The sequence below is a fragment of the Corapipo altera genome, unplaced genomic scaffold (genome assembly GCF_003945725.1).
Source record: "Corapipo altera isolate COAL_440 unplaced genomic scaffold, ASM394572v1 45, whole genome shotgun sequence".
In the NCBI taxonomy this organism is placed as follows: domain Eukaryota; kingdom Metazoa; phylum Chordata; class Aves; order Passeriformes; family Pipridae; genus Corapipo; species Corapipo altera.
The window spans coordinates 3,851,349-3,868,690 of NW_020884877.1; the positions used below are offsets into that span (position 1 = coordinate 3,851,349).

Here is a 17,342-nt window from a genome sequence, read left to right on the forward strand (position 1 = left end):
TCTGCATATGCAAGGATGCAATTGCCCCTCTGTTTTCACAAGGCTGCAGATGAGAAATGGTTTCTCTCTAGCTGTGATAGTGCTCAGCTCTGTGTCTCACTTGCTAATTCCATTAAGAAGAAAGGAAAGCCTGGTTCACAAAGGCAGAGCAAAACTGCACAACAGTTCGTATGCCATAGCTAAAACTCTGGGGTGTTATTATTCTTTACCAGTTTAGGAAATGGCTGACATAGTAGTAGACCCAAAATTTGATTTAAAGGGACAATGTCAAGTGGTTTACACTCAAAATGTAACCTACTTTGAAAATGTTACAATCTGGAGAAGGAATCTAGTCGGAAGTTCTCATACTTTAGTCCTGGGGGAAAAAAACCCCTAAAAAATAGTCACTATAAAAGTTCAGCACTGCTGTTCTGATGCCTGGCCTCTCTCCAGGCCTCTTACAGACAGTGAAGATGGCTGTGACTGAATTTGGTGGGCTCTGTATCAGGCTGTGAAGAAAGGGATGCAGCACACCCCAGCACTTCTCACATGTACGGGGTCAGCACACCACGGCCAGTTCTTCACAGTTTCTTTGATAAGCATGGCTTGTTCTTCCTTTCAAAGGGATTAAAGGTTAACGATGCAGAGTGGTGGGTTTTGGTGAAGTTTTAGGATAGTTTTTCTTTCTGAAACATTGATATTTCATTGTATTTATCTTGGAGTTCAAGACTCTTGGACTTTTAAAGAGACTTGCTGAAGAGTCCAAAACTCTTCTTTATCCTTGGAATCTGTGATGGCTCCCATGGCATTCATCTCACAGCCCTGTACCAGCCAAGGGAAGATGATGTGTTGACACAGATGGATTTTGCCCTTTTTGGTAGAGCACCGGGTTTGCTTGGGCAACACAGCCATCTGCAAGATTACTTGCCCAAGCACCTCTGGTAGCGCCAGGAAGGCCCTAGTGCCAGAAAGGGGTCTGAAGAAGATCCAGTGCTGTCATGTAGATTTGAAATCCCATGGGGAAACCAGGAGGGAGAGCAGGAAACAGAGCAGTCATGAGCAGACGCGCAGCATTTTGTGCTTGTTAGCGTTTCCCGGGCACAGCAACAGCATCGGCAAGAGGGGCCATGGCACTGCCTGGGAGAGAGTCCTGGGACCATCCAATGCCCCAGAAGGCACCACCTGAGGCTACTGCCAAGGGATAGTTTACTGCTTGCTGTCAAGGAACCCAAAAATATGGCTCAGACTGACCATTTGCAGATGCACATTTTTCACCAAAGGAGACTATTTGGGCTGAAAATGCCTTCTTCCCCCTTCCATCAGCTTCTCTGCACTGCTGCCATTTGGCTGCTGAGACTTGATCTAATCAATGCTCATACGGGGAGGTTTGTCTGGCCTGGAAGATGATATTATTGAATAGGTCTATCAAATTTGTCAGTGTCTTCGCTGACAATATTCATGAATATATAACATTGAAATATGGCACATCCATACTGACTTATTCTTTATAGTGCTCAAAATGGCTTGAAAAAAAAACTCTGTAATTTGATAATGAGAAAGAATAAAATCACTATGGGCATAATTGCTAATATCCAGATCTTAAGAAGAGAATATAAATATTGAAGAACAAAAATAAATAAGCAAATGAATTAACAAGATGAAAACTCCTTGATTGCTTGGACTCTGAATGCAAAAATGCCCCTGAAACAGCCTTCTTTATGCATATAATGGGGAAATTCAACAAAACAGTCATTACAGGACTTTCAACTCAGACACTAAATTCCAAAACATACATTACACTTAAAATGTTTAAAAATCTTCTGTCATGGGAATGGCAAGATAAAGTGCATTTTTATTGGATTTGTGGGAAAAGCTGCACCCATTTGTTTACTGATTAAAACCAAATAATACTGCACAAACTTGATCAAACATACTGCACAGGCAGCCAGGGCAAGTGTGGACTGGTGACCCTGGAGAGGCAGGACAGGGTCGGAGAAGGGCCCCCTACAGCTCCTCAGGGTTGCTTTGGTGAAAAAGGGGAGATTGCTTTTTGGGTGCCTCTGATACTAGTCAGACATTTCCAGTCCTAGCATAAATCTTGCCTGTGTAAGAGCCCTTAAAATCCAAGGCAACACAAACATAACGCAAAGATTTATACTCCAAAGGAACGAGTCCTCTTTTGGTTTTGCAAACCGAAAGATTTGTGCTTTATTTGTGAGTATCAATGGGCTTGCAAGAACAGGAGGGAGCAAAGACACTGACTGAACAGACGGTTTGAATAGTTCGATATGGAAAAACTCAGCTGGGCGTTGGGACTTGTGGCTGTTTGCAAAGCTGCTGCCTTCCTGGGACCCCGCATCGAGCGTGCGGGGGTGGTTACGGAAAAACCCGCTCCAACTCAGCTACCACAGTCTCTGCAAAGAGCATTTGGCACTGCTGCATTAGCATAATTGACAACATCAATTATGCCCACTGCTATTTTCTCCCCTGGGAAAGTCAGTCCACACAACTCAATGTTTTTAAAAGCGCGCAGTGCTCACGGTCTTGGCGATTTTTAGTGCCATTAAATGGTAGAGAACAAAGGTATTCTCTGGGAAGCTGCAGGCTCAGGGAAATTTCTTCAGAGGCGTAGGAACTGTTACTTTTTCACACAAAAATTCCCATGATCAGGGCATCATTTCCTGTGTGAGGAGATGGGAAGGTGGGAAAAAAGTAGCACATACCACATTCCTATAATAGCCATCATTAAATGTTTCTGCAGTTGAAAGAACATGAGGATGGCACAGAGCTTCCTGTCTGGCAAAAGCTGAAGCATGAATGTTCACTGGGCCTCAGTTTTATACTGCTGTCTTCCTTTTCACCAATTATTTCTGAAAGGTTGGAGTTGTTGCAGCTTTTTGATACAGTGGTTCCTTTCCCCTACGGTCCCCCGATGGAGTTACATCACAAACATTTAGGGACACTGGAGGCATGTGGATTGCCCTGCGTGAACTCGCAATTTTCACCCTACATGCTGTCACTGTATGTAAAAATGAAAAATTTAAGCAAGACTAATAGGTGCACACAAAAAACCCATCAGCTGGTGCAGGCGATGCTTCAGTTTAAATCAATGGATGGTACCTGATGAGACCCACCCAGGGGATACAGTCACAACCCTTGAGAAGCCCACTGGGACCTGAGCCATAGCAGAAGCCTCGAGATGCTGCTTTCTAAGGTGCAATCATGGTGTCCTTCTGTGCCAAAGAGGTACCTACTGGACTTGATGCTGACTCAGGATGCCTCCATCACTTCCACAGCTCTAGGGGAGGGAGATGCCCCACCTCCTTTCCACAGGCCCCTGTCATCTCTCACAGGACCATCTGTTCCCACACTTCTTCTAACCTCTTGGCACTTGGAGACCATGCCCACTACAGAGCTGCTCCTCTGTGCTGTAGCTCTGCCCTATTCCCTGCCCAATAACCCAGTTTCCTCCAGCATTCCCTGCTTGACTCCCAACCCCTGACAACATTTTGCTGCAATCAATTTCCTTCTACCCACCATCCCTCCTCTTGAGCGTGGGCTGAAATATCATCTCTCCTAAGCCAGAGCTGTTCCCTTCCTCCTGCTCACTCGAGCTGAAGGTGCCTCCTGTGCACCCCTTCCTCCATGACTCGGCTTTCTCCTGACATCACTGTGATCTCCTCCTCCTCCCTAATTCTCAACCTGCCTTTCCTCCCTTCTTGTTACAACTCAGTTGTTCCATGCTTAAATGTGCAGTCTCCTCTCTAGGTGATGTGGGTCACTGCCATCCTAAAGTAAATCCACCAGACAGCAGTAGCACAGGACAGGCTTTACAACACTGGAAAGGGGCTGCAAGCCTCCATCTCGACTTGCAGGTGCCAGTGCTCTCCTCAGCTGAAGAAAAAGATTTTGACATCACAATACCACTTGGCCTTATTTCTAACTTAAAATAAATTATTTTGGCCTACTTGGCCCTGTCATCTGCCTATCACAGGATACAACCTCAGCCCTCACAGCCTTTTAAGAAAACTGATCGCTACCTCCCACAAAAAGCTGAGGGTAATCAAGAGTTTGGAGGAAGGACACTGAAGACTTCTCTCTCTTTGCGTGTCTCTCTCTTCACCCATGGAAGGGCTTCTTAGCAGTATGAAATACCTGGACCAGGTGGATCCTTGATCTTTTCAAAATTCATTCCAGTATTTAACTTCCCATAGCAATTCCTACCCTCTCTGCTTCGTGCTGCAGCCATCCCCAACAGCTCACACTCCTCTGCCTCCCCGAGACATCATTTATTCAGAGCTCTATGTTTTAATCATCATGCACTGCTTTTAAGTAGGAACAGAACAATCATTTCTAAGGCCAGGTACTGCACTGTTGCAGGGACAGCACACACAGAGGGCCTGCACAGGAGATGATCAGCTGAAGTAACTACTGCCCACAGGACTCTGCCAGTGACAAGCGTTAACACCTGTGAAACCATCAGCTGGGTCTCACCTAAGCCATGCAGCTCAGCTAAACCCAGTGATCCACACCTACTCTCTCCAAATACTTTAAAAACACAGGAATATCACAAAACTGCAGCAATGAATGCATCACCTGACCCACTTTCACAAGACCTCTCCAAAGGTTTTAATTCTCAGTGCGAGCTGTGAATATTTGCGTGCACACACACGTTCAATTTCTAAATCAATCCTCTCAGGGAAAGGGTGTAAAACATGTCTCCCAAACCTCACTAGTATTTACATGTTTTTAATTTCAAGCACCATATAAGGCTATTCAGCCATCATATTTTACTGTAGCATCTAAATAAATTGAAAACATTTATCACTTAAACCCCCTCACATTTTTAAGAACCTTATTAAGTTCATAGTTAAGGGTCGACAGGTAATATTATCTATTATGGCAACGTTTCATGGAATCACGGCTGTGCTATGCTCTGGATTTTCACTTTCTTAAACCTGTATATCGTGACAAAAAGGTGCACTGATTCAATAATTTTCAATAATGTCTGCTAATTCTGGCAAATAGTTTACAATATTTATTTCCACTGTCAAAACAGGTGTTTTATGGCCAGAGTATCTGTTCATTGACAAAAATGGAAGCAACCCATTTATTAAGAACAAAGAGAGTTTGTAGCAAAAGCAGAAGTAACACAAAGATAGTGTTTCCTTGAAGTAAATCGAGAAGATGAGGACACCTCACCTTAGCAAATGGAGGAGAAAAGAGACTTACACAGATCCTACAAATTGCGATTCTCACAGGAATAGGAACCGTACCTGCATAATCTGTCCTTGCATAATGCCCATCTTCCGATTTTGTAGTTGTTGTAGTATTATCTGTGTGAAAAGAAATGTGTTGAATTGCTTGGGGAGCCTGGACTTGATGCAGCTCACAGCCCCGCTGCCAGTGCCCAGGCAAAGAGAACCTCGCCTGCGTGCACAGCATCGCTGCTGGCTGCAAGGCTCTCCTGGGTCTGCCAGGTGAAAACAGCAGGATCTTTCTTCTAACAATATGTGATAACAGATTGCAGCTGGGATAAATATATCAGTCTGAGGCAGGAGTTGTCATTTCTGCTCTATTTGAAGTAATTGGGGAGTTTTAATATGTACCCTGAAATGAACTGCCACTTAGGGTGGTTAACTTTAAAGAGATTGGAATAAACTGGAATGTGCTTAATACATCTGTATACTATGGCCTTGTAAGTAGATGTACTGAGGATTTATAGGTCAGAAGCTAAGGGGAAAATAGCTGTTAAGAGTCTGAGCCTCAGCAGACACTTTATTTACGGGAGCTATTTAAAGGCAAATTTTCTTCATTTTTATTTTAGAGCAAAATAGGGTTTTTAAAGTCAACTCAAGGGTTACAGGTGATGTAGTAGCCCAAGAGCTGTGCACAGAGAAGTGTGGTATTTATGGAGAAACAAAGGAAGTCTTGAGATACTACTGGAAAATTGCCTTCCAAGACACCTTCAACATCTGGGGGCCTAGCTCAGGTCACTCGAGAAACAAGACAAGTACAGTATTTGGGAGCACATCTTTAGCCTCCTGAAACTGCTTCATGGTGCTCCAGTTAGGGGAGCACCAGAGGATCCATCCTGGGAGGCAAAATGTATCTGAGGGGCATTCCTGCTGTCCTACTCCGACTCCTGCCGGGCAGACAGGGCTCTGGGCAAGCTGCTCTGGGCAGAGTACTGGTGACTGATGTTGAAACCAGTGCAGGGCTGAAGAGTCCCCTGCTGCTGTGTGAAGACCATGGGAAGGGTTAGGAGTGGGGGACTCCTCATGCCTAGCTGGTGTCTGTGCTGTGGCGGGCTCTGCCCCTTCCTCCACCCTGTGCTCTACAATATAAACTGCAGGAGCCTAATGGAAATGTAAGAAGTGCCAGCCCTGGTTCCTTTTTTTTTTTTTTTTCCTTTACAAAAATTGAAAACATTCTTTGAAATGAGTTTTGTTATGAGAGTTACCTTGACATCGACCCAAAGACATGACTTCAATTTTCTCCTGTTTCTGGCATGATGCCTCTTTGATTTGACATGCATTATCATAAGATTTCCCATCGGAAGCACAAAGAGGATTGAAGTTGGTTTGAGAACAGTCAATGTTGCAAACACACCTGAAAAGATAAAGACAGAGAAAAAAGAAGAGGCTACTATGAGAAAGTTTTTTCGTAACATCATAAATACATCTCAGAAATATAAGTGTTTGTATTATCCTGACTGCACAATGCAAATCAACATAATGAAAATGAAAAGTTCTGTCAAGAGGCCATTTGTATTTCTCAATGGAAATGAGATGAGGGGAGAGGGAAGAGGCACCTAAAAGCAAGCAAAAGGAAAGATAAAAGAAGTGTATTATACATGGAAAACTGTGCCACAGCATTACTACTCGTAATCTCTTGTAAACCAAATACCTAAGCAGATATGCAGATAAATCAAGCTGCTGAGCCCTCCTGCAAATTAAAGGAGCCACAAAATTCACCTCTCTTCAGGTGCTGCCCATCACATGTTATACCATAAAATGTGGGTTTATATTGATTTATGATTTAATTCTGAAAATAATTCCGGCACCTGTCACAGGCACTTTGATAGTAATGAAAGATGTGATACTGAAGCCTCACTTCACCCTACTGGGACAAAACCCCCTGCCAAGACTGAGACTGGTAGCACTGATGCCACAGCACTCTCTCTGTGCCTCAGGCTGGTGGGATCTCCCCAGCTCCCGGATGCAGAGAGGCTACTCAGTATTGAAACCAGGGGAATGCTGTTTAAGGAAAGACTGTGCACAAGCACTTCTGGAAGCATTTGTGTAACTCAGCAACCAAAAAGCCTTACCCAGTTGTTACCCAGGAAGGTCAGCACCCACTCCTGACTTGGTGACATGGTCTGTAGGGGGTGAAGACTACTGTGTCCAAGAGCACAGGGTGGGCAAATGCAGGCAGGGCAGCAGTGGCCCTGCCCTCAGATTGCCCAGGGGCATCTCCAGAGGCACTACAACCCAGCCTGTGAGCTCTTGTGCTGCCCTGAGATGTGAACCAAAGCACAGAGAGAGATTCACTTCAAAAGTCTGGTCTGGATCTGAACTGACACTAATGTGGACATGTCCTGATCCCAGCAAGCCTCGCCATTGCTTCTGAGATGGAGAAACCTAATTATTTCCATCAACAGCAGGCTGCAGACTTTTTTCTCTAGGTTTCTCCTTTTTCATTATCATTAGCGATGTCAGACACCCTCGGGCATTGTCAAGGGAATGGCATGCTAATCTCCTGTCCCCCGACCGTGCCCTGTAACAGACAGCTCAGCCTCAGCAACACCGATGTCATCTTGCTCGGGGACAAAGCCAGAGGTCTAACCTGGCAGCTGCCTCAGCTCTTCTGAGCACATAATTGTGCACATGCTGCTATCTAAACTCTTCCCGGCTCCTTCTGACATTAAGGCAAAGTAATGTGATTGATGCTCTATCTCCAGCCCACTGGTTGTGCTGAACCTCACAGCACCAACTCCACAGTTCTCCCTTTGGAAAGTTAAGTAATGGAAATGTCAAGCCTCTAGCCTCACTGCTTGATTTAAGAAAGTATTTAAAAGTCAGACCACCTCCCATTTGCAGCAGACATCTGGACACCTTCGACTACTAGAAGTGCAGATGGATATACATGAGAAAAAAATTTTGGTGAAAAGAGGAAGAAGGAAATTAGAGAGTGTGGGTCAGATTCCTCCTGCACCCTCTTGGCCTCTGGCCTCAACAAATGTGCCCAGGGTGATGAACATCAGAGTCTTCTTTTAGACTTTTCTTTTACATTGGGTAGGTCTATTTACCCCAAAAATTCACAAAATACAGGAAACTTCAGCTCAGAAGGAGGCCAACAGTGAAAAGCTGTGGTTATAAATTAAATTACATGATTTCATAACTAGAAGAAAAGAGTCTAGCTCCCTGTGTGTAACAATTTCCCCACACTGATAAACATACAGAATATAAGAAAAAAATTCTAGTGCATTTCCTAAGAACCTCCTTATCAGCAGAATATGAATGTTCTGCTCCACTGAAATATTAACCATCGTCATTTCTTCCTGCAGCCATTTCCAGCTTCCCACCTTAGTCAAACTCACTTCATTAGGAAACATTTACTGCTCAAGTAATAGTAATTCTTTCCACGTAGCTCCACCATTTGCATTTCAGATGGGACACAATCAGCCATATGCTCCTTTTTTTGGTATAATAAAACAGCTCAGAAACAGCTTCACTTCTCTACATTTTGCTGCAAAAAATGAGTGAAGGTTAATATATATTATGTTTCAAGTCAAGAGAAAATTAAGTTAACGAGGAAATTACAACAAAAGGGTGCTCTTTAGGGGAAATCTAAGCAACTTTGGATGCAATTTCAAAAATGCCTAGGGGACGCAGGAACCTGTGCTCAGAGTTAGACACCTTAGAGACATATTTTTAAAGGTGTTTAAATGCTTAAAGATGCATGCAAACACTTTGTGTGGGATTTTTGAAATCTCAGAGACCTATCTCCCACTGATTTCAAAGACCGTTTCAGAGCCCACCAGGCATTTATTTGCATCTTTTGATGCCTTCCAAAACACAAAGAGCCAAAATTGCTTTTCTGACCTCTTTCAGTAAAAGTGAGAAGAAAAGCAAGATTTTTCTGAACTCCATTCTGAAATCTTAACTGTGAGACTGGCCTTTCTTTCCAAGCACCGCACGAGCACCACGAACCACACGCTGCTTGTGCTGATGTCAGATCACTTGTGTGAGAGGGAGATCAGGAAGGGACAACCTCAGGATGACACCATATGCTCAAGCCTTATAGGCTCTCCTGTGTGAAGCTTGATTTTTCAGGGCTAAATGGACAGCGAAAAAACACTACAGCAAACTTGTCACCCCTTGCTGCAAGGATCTCCTTGCTGCAAGGATCTGTGCATCATCCAACCCTTGCACAGTTTTCAGTGGACAACTTCTAGCTTGTATCTGCAGTTTATTACTACTTTTGCACTTATAATCTCAAATCCTACTTCAAGGCTGCACAATTAAGTCAACATCAAATATATGCCAGGAAATGCTAAAGGTACGATTGCATCAGGAAGATTAATGTGCCTGCGTTGCTGGCTCTTCTTAATTTATAGTGCTCCTCTTATCAGGGGAAATGACAGTGTTTAAACACATTTTTTCCATCTGGAGGAACAAGCAGTCTACAATTTCAACCACGCCCCCAAACTCCAGAAGAGCAAACTGCAGGGAAAGAGGTGGGGCAGGTACTCCAAAGGTGTGTGCCCCGACACACATGGCCACAGAGCACAACTGAGCCTTAGGTGGGATCCACAACTGATGGAATAAACATCAAATAAACAGCACTTAATGCATCTGATTGAATGAAATCCTGTCGCCATAAGTAAAGGTGCCTTCACTTCTTGAAGCATTATAAAATGCAGAAGTGGGACTGTCTCCTATTAAACAAGCAGAACCAAAATATGACATTCCTGCTTGGTCACAGGGAGTACATTAAGTCTTCAGTGCTTGTGGGACACAGAAACCCACTACCCCAAAGAGAGCCTCACCCTAACACTTGCCATGCCCAGAAATCCTGTTCTGCTCCTCGCTAGAACCCAGTGCTGGTACTGGCTGGTGGGCTGGCTGCCTGCCTGCAGCTTCCCAGTCCCTGAGGTACTTGAGTATGGCTCTAATTTTAAGCAATTTGATAATTCGGCCATTTTATCATCCAGGTTATGACTTCTGATTATAGTTATATCAATAAATCTATTTGGTTTCTATGTTTTAAGTGTAGCGCTGAAGAAAGTTTGGCAATGGAAAGGCTGACTGAGCGTTCCTCAAACAAGACACTGTGAGAAGGTCAATGAGGTCTCCTAGGGGGTCACAGGATGCAACTGTACCCAAGGGTATACGCAAAATACATGTGTAAGGTTTAACTATGCTTTCTGCAGTCAGAAACACAGCTTTAAAAGCATCTGCGAGGAAAGAGAGCCTCCGGAATGTCAGCTGATACCCTGCAGCTCCCCTGAGAAAGGAAGAAACACTGGATGCTGTCTCACAGGCCCAATGCATCTTTCAAGTAATGGGCTCCTATGTTAATTGATTAAAATTTGGGCTTCCACCATAAACAATCATTAAACAAGGCTAATTTTCTGTCTTTTCTTTCAGGTCATTGTGATAGTCTCTGATGAATTCTCCTTCTTTTATATGCTTTACTTTATTCCACTTAATTTCATATGATGATAATCTTAGAGGAGCTGAACATCCAGCAACCTATTTGGTTACTCTGGTGATCACAGAAGCAAAATAAACAAAGCAAACTAAAAAGACTGTCCAACAGGCAAACCTGGGCACCTCCTCAGAAGATTTTGGGCTGACTTTCCAAGGTGCATCCTGCAGCACTGCTTGATGACATTGCTGGGCCTTGTCATGAGAACGTCACATCCAGGATGAACCAGAAGGTGTCTGCAGGCAGAGATGCAGCTCTGCAGCCAACATGCAGGAGAAGCTCAGGAGGGTGCCTGTGGGAGATCTGGCAGAGCTGACCTTAGCCTGAGGCAGGTAAGATGCTGAAAGGCACCTCCCTGTGCCTCACTACTGACTTGTGGGGTACATGTTGCTGCACTCTGGTCTGCAAGCTTCTGTCAAGGCAGTAACTGCAAAGATTGTACTCAACAGCACAAGGGAACCCATGGGCATTTGAGGAGTGACTGTTGCTATTTCACTCGATTAACATGCTTCTCTCCTTCCCAGGGAAATAAGAGAAGAGCACAAAGAAGTCATCTCCTGCCCAGATCCTGACCATGAAAAAATGCTGCCCAGACCCCAGAGGTCTATGGCCCAGCAGTGATGGTGATGTGCTGCAGCAGGCTGCTTGGCCAAGCTGGAGCAGCCAACTTGGCTTTCTATTGAATCAGTCTCTCTAAAAATTAATGGGGTCCATAAACCAGGCACGGGTGAGTGCAGTTCTCCTAACTCCCCACGCTTCTGCAAATAACATATGGTATTATTTTCTGGGCAGAGAGAGTACCTTTGCCTGCAGAGAGCAAGCAACTGGAGACAGGATTCATGGCTATGAAGGACTGTCCCTGGAGGGAGGAACTGAGTTTTAAGGAGGTGTCTCAATAAAATGAGAGAATGAAGGGTAAGGGAATGCTATAATTATATTTCCTTAGTTCATGAATAGAGTATAACCATCAGCGACATGGTGATGACAAAAAGAACCCCACTCTATGCTTTATGTTTACTCCTAAGACAACTATTCAAAATTTGTTTTCAGCAATGTATTACTGAAAAATAATTAAAAAAAATTACTATCCAGTACCTGAACATAGCACGAGGAAGGTTTCCTATGTAGCTCTGACTAGAAGCAAGGAGGATAAATGAGACAATGCTTCCAAAAGAGCGGTTTCATTGGGAACAGATGCAGGCACATTTCTGTCAGATGAGCGAGATGGCAATGGCAGTTCTTCCCCATTCAACATCTTTTAATTAGCCCTCTGCTGTTTGGAAACCTGAGAGCATTGTTTGTACTACCTCTGTTTATTAAAGATTCATATTCAGGCTTTGCTGGCCATGGGTCATTTGCTTTTTGGAACCAGAGCAACAGAAAATTGTGTCTGAGATATCTGCAAAAAAGTACTTAATGAAATGACTAACGTCTTCAGCCAAGTGTCTAGTTGATTACAGGGTCCAAACAGCAGAACAGCAATAAATCTGCCACAAAGAGAATTGTCAGTCAAGAAAAAAGGCATAAAACCAAACAGACAGGAAAGCAAGAGCTAAAAATGTGAAAATGCAAATCTAGTGTTATTTTTACTAGTCAGAGCTCTGATATTTGAGCGCATATGCTAATTTGGTCAAGTGTGAGATCCCACCACGTCTCAGCAAGCGCTATTTTACAGGGAAAGTAATGTTCCATTCTGCAATCATTCTAAACGTTATATATTTTCTTCAGGCAAAAAATAAAAAAAGCAAGAAAAAACCAACAACATTTTGCAGCATACAAAAGCCCAAAGCCTTTCCTTTGCCATAAAACAGTGTATAAATAAAACCACAGTTGTTGTACATTTATGATATTTTCACTAGAGACATTTCTTATCTTCCTCTGCTCTGACTAGAAAATGGTGATCAGAAGCTGAAATTTCTGGATGTCAGCATGGTCCTCTCCAAGCCCCCTGCCCCTCCAAGTAGGACATTAAATGCCCATTTAAAGCCAACCTGGCAGTATATTCCTGCATAAAGAGCGTGGCAATCAGTCCCAAATGCCTTCTCTATCATTAGGATTCCTGCAAGGTTTTTCTCTCTGGTACACAGGGCATCTTTGTTGACATTACCAGCAGGCAAGCTGAAATGAAGCCAGGCTTAACATTACGCCTCAACATCCGTGCACACATCGTACCACGGTTCAGCCCCGTGTCAGGAGGCTGGTGGGAGAGCTCACTTTACCCAGGCAGCTTTGGGTACGTTTAATGTGTCTCAACACAACACCACGCAGAGATACTTGAACCAGCTCTAAGCAAGGACTGGCAAGGTTAACCAGGCTGGGTAGACCCAGCCTCTGGGAGCTCAGCTAGCCTCCTCAGACCGGCATCGCGCCTTGTTAAAACTCACTGCCTGCGATACCCCCTTACCGGGGAGCAGTGACAGGTCACCTCTGTACCCACCTCGGCACATCACCCATCCTCAAAGCTGCCTGCACACACAGGCAGCTAAACTGGATTGCTCCAGGGCGCTTGCGCACACCTTAGTTTCCACATCAGTGTCAAAAGGACCATATAAATATGAGCTCCTGCCTCTGACCCTCAGCCCATCTGCCAGTACACCATTAAGCTTTACAGTGATCTCATACAGCCCTACAGCAGCAATGACCTGGTACTATTATACCCATTTCACAGAGAGTAAAGTTTTAGTGCAAAGTCCTGGCACCCTCAATACAGAGTCAATAGGGACTTTTGGTAGCCTGGTCAAACTCACTGCCCCACAGTGGTCCCTGCAGCGTGTGGAGCACAGCTCAAGAGGGTGGCACCCAACGATGCCTCCAGCCAAGAGACAAAACTGCCTGGTACCATTGCCTGGTTTTGCATGCAGCTGAACATAGGTACACTGACATACATATATATAAAATACATTCATAATGCACACTGGTGCACAGTATTTTACTCTTTCTATGAATCATACCCTACAACCTGTCTGTGCTTGCCAGGAGATTGAAATCCTAACACTGCATTCTTAAGAACATCATTAACAGGCTTAAAGAATAGAGACACTGCATGTCTTCTTCAAAACAAACTTTGCTGTAATTTTGAGGCTGATGCAAAACTTTAGCTGCAGTGCAGAACAATAAACAATACATATTTTATAATGGCAGCACAAAAATAGCACGCGGTATTTCTTTCCTGGGCCTGCAAGTGCTTCTCTTCTGCTTTAAGATCACAGGAGAAGAAAAAGCATGGCTTATTGCGAGTGCCTTCCATTCAATGTTATTTATTTATTTATTTATTCATTTATCTAATTTATTTTTCCTTTTTGTCCTTTGCAGCACAGCTTCTGCACTAAAGGTTTTAGCATGTCTACTTTGCACAGCGGTTTCCCTGGGATATTTTACCTATTTCAACTGTTCAAATGTTTATCTTCACCAGGAGTAAAAGGAGAAAAGCTTGATTCCCTCAGGGTGATGCAGTGTTTCTGCATGGCATTTCAATAGCATCCTGTTATTCAAACAATTAGAAATCACAGAGACCATGCACGGAATTATCAGCATACTGCATAGAGATTTTTATTATTATGTAGTGCATAATGAAAATGATTTGAAGGACCCCAAAGCATCATAACACAAGGAAGCGCTGAACAATCAGGTGATATTTTTTTTTTCCCCCTGCTTTTTTCACTGCAAGAGCCCAAAATATTGTTCACTGGACACATGTCAAGCTAAAATGCACTAAAGTGGTGAATATATTTACTGATGCCCTTCCTTGCATACCAAATGCAACACACTCTGGGAGCGTAGCTGGAGTGCAGAGCCAGGAGCTTGGGCAATCGCTGTACAGCTGCCACGCTGCTGCTGCTCAGTAGCAGGGACTGACTGGCAATGCTTAAAAATACGTGTGGATTTTTCAGAGCACGGGTTTTTTTATGGCAGCTCATGGAGGTTGTTCCAAAACATTTTCTTGGACTGCTCCCTGTGACACCTTGCTTTACAGCCCTGAGGAGAGTTCTTGGGCACTGCCTCCTTCCTGGAGCTCGGTGAGGAGATGGTCTCACACTTCACCGGTTTTCAAGAAGTCATCCTGGAGACTGCAGCTCACGAAAAACATTTTAATTTGCTGTGCAAGACACTGCAATTTGATTCCTAGTTCTCTAATTTTTACCCCATAACTTTTTTTGCTAAGTTTTTGACAAAAAGTATCACAAAATTCACCTTTGCTTCCTTCTTCCAATTCACAGCACCAATTATAATACGACCTTCATCTGGCTTCCTGATGCCTTTGGTGCCCTCAACAGTACATTGAACTGTATGCTAACACCTTTAGGGTAAAATGAATGTGTCACATATATTTTTTTTAAATATCATTCCTATTTAAAAGGAACTAAGTTGTATAAAGCAATCTTTGCTAGATTGGATGCTTTAAAGCCAAACAGAGAATTACAAGTCTGATGAATGGGTTTGAAGAATCATGGAAAAACCCTCACACTAGCTGTGTGACCAGAGCAGAACATTCTAATTCTGTGCACATGCCAGTTCTAGTGTCTGCAGGTATCTAACGTGTGAAGTTTATTTAAAACCCACAGAATAAAATAAATGCCTTTTTATGGTTTGCCAACACTTGGTGTCCTTCACGTCTCTGTAGTCTGTGCTAAAACAAAGCTTTGCTGACTGTTTCTCTCTCTGTAAACATTTGAGGCTGTCCTTCACGAACGGTTTATTGCTGTGTGCCTCAGACTGCTGACATTGTTCGCTCCTTTTTTGAAGCCAGAAGAATAACGAGAACTGTTTCCACAAATCCCAGCGTTTCACCTCAGCCTGCAACAGCCAGTGGGAATACTGCAGTGTCCAGTGGGAAGCATGGGACACTATCTAGCTGCAGGTCCTGGCACAGACCTTGCCATACCAGAAGGACTGATCTGTTCACAGAGAACTGTAGCACCATCTGGGACCAGCGACAAATTTCTGGTAACACCGTTGTTATCAACACTAGAAGTTACTTCTGAAAGTGGAAGGCAAGCTCTGATTTATCAGTGAAGGTAAAGGGATGATGGCCTTTTGGCTAGCAGAGACCAGTGTCCTTCCAGCCAACCCCTCACAACACATGAGTCATCCACTGCTGGTGGGGAAGGAAAGGCTTAGAAGTGACCTTCCTAAAAATAGTGAGAAGAAAACTGTGGAAAAAGACTCAATGTAAAGACTGCCTCCAGGTGTGCAAAACCATACTGCTCACCATAAACTGTTCTGCATCCTTAAACACGTGTGGTTCATGGTTCTGAGGAGACCTGCCTGGGGCAGTGCCATCTGAACTGGCTGCATACTCCAGGCTGCCCTGCTTGGTTAGCTGCCTTTAATCACAAAACAAAATCCAGTCTAGATATTTAACAAAATTTTTGGAGGATTCTTCCAGACTTTCCTTCAGGCACTGCTTGCACCTTCTGCACAGACAGCAATAAGGAAAGGTAACCTCATGTCATCCTGCACAGCAGGGAAATGAGATCTCAGTCCACAGGTTTGAGACTGGCACTCAAGCAAATTGCTTCTCTGCACGTTCAAGGAGGGTGCAGCAGTAACCTTCTTTTTCCTCAGAGCATTCAGGTCTGTAGGTGAAAGCTGCTGTATGAAACTAGGCATTAGGACTGGCTGGGGAAGTTGCCTCTCCTGAAGTTGTGTCAGGGGAGGTTTAGGTTGGATATTAGAAAAAGATTCTTCACCCAGAGGGTGGCTGGACACTGAACAGGCTCCTCAGGGCAGTGGTCACAGCACCAAGTCTGACAAAGTTCAAAAAGTGTTTGGATGATGCTCTCAGGCACATGGTGTGACTTATGGGGATGTCCTGGGCAGGGTTAAGGGTTGGGGCTTGATGATCCTTGTGGGTCCCTTCCAGGTCAGCATATTCTGTAACTCTATGGCTGTCTCACGATGACCACAGTGGATGGCTGCTTTTGGGATCAAGCCCCAAGGGAAAGTGCTGCTGCCAGGGAAAGGAAGACAGATGAGCAAAGGAAATGTGCCATCTGAAGGACATATCCTTGCCAGCAAACTAATGAGATGACAGTAACCTTCTTCAGGTCTGGGAGACAGATCAGTGGAATCCACCTGGAGCTCCTTGAAAAAGGAGTAAGTACTGGCCAGGACAGGTATCCCTGGGGCGCCCATGCTCCTCCACAAGGGAGAGCTCCATTACAAAATGGGCAGGCTGAGAGAAAGCAATTAAATCTGTATGTCTGGGGACATGTCACACAGGCTTTTAGCTGCAGCCTCCATGTGGGAAGGGACCAGGGCAGGAGATGGACTCTGAGGAAGGGACACCTGCTGCTCCGCAGGGGCTGTGAGAGCTGAGGTCAGCCCTCTGCGTCAGCTACTATTGAGTTTTCCTCAAGCTCATATTTAATGCATGGGATGTATTTTTAATGGTTTAGATGTGTGAACAAACCGTGGCCCTCGATGTTCCAACATGGGTGTGTGAAGGAGCCTCTGACCTTCTGCAATGGAGGCAGTTCTATTTTAATAGTAACATAAAGTGGGATGGAAGAGATGAAGCATTCTATTAAGACATTTGATAATAAATTGGTAAGTGCTTTCCCAGTGTTTTACATAGTTATTCTCTCTGCTGATCTATTTAGCCAACACATGTAATTCTGAGCTACAAAGTTGTATTCCTGCTTTCG

At 44.1% G+C, this 17,342-nt stretch overlaps 1 protein-coding gene across 1 annotated transcript in view; it reads right to left on the bottom strand.

The window, feature by feature from the left end:
• The window catches only part of TMEFF2 (transmembrane protein with EGF like and two follistatin like domains 2), a 127,553-nt gene that overhangs the window by 26,943 nt on the left and 83,268 nt on the right, over positions 1 to 17,342 (bottom strand). The window contains exons 6-7 of the mRNA XM_027636862.1: positions 6,443 to 6,591; positions 5,256 to 5,315 (exon numbers count right to left, since the gene is read on the bottom strand). Of these exons, the coding sequence (XP_027492663.1) occupies positions 5,256 to 5,315; positions 6,443 to 6,591 (209 nt within the window). The remainder of the gene's footprint in view (positions 1 to 5,255; positions 5,316 to 6,442; positions 6,592 to 17,342) is intronic.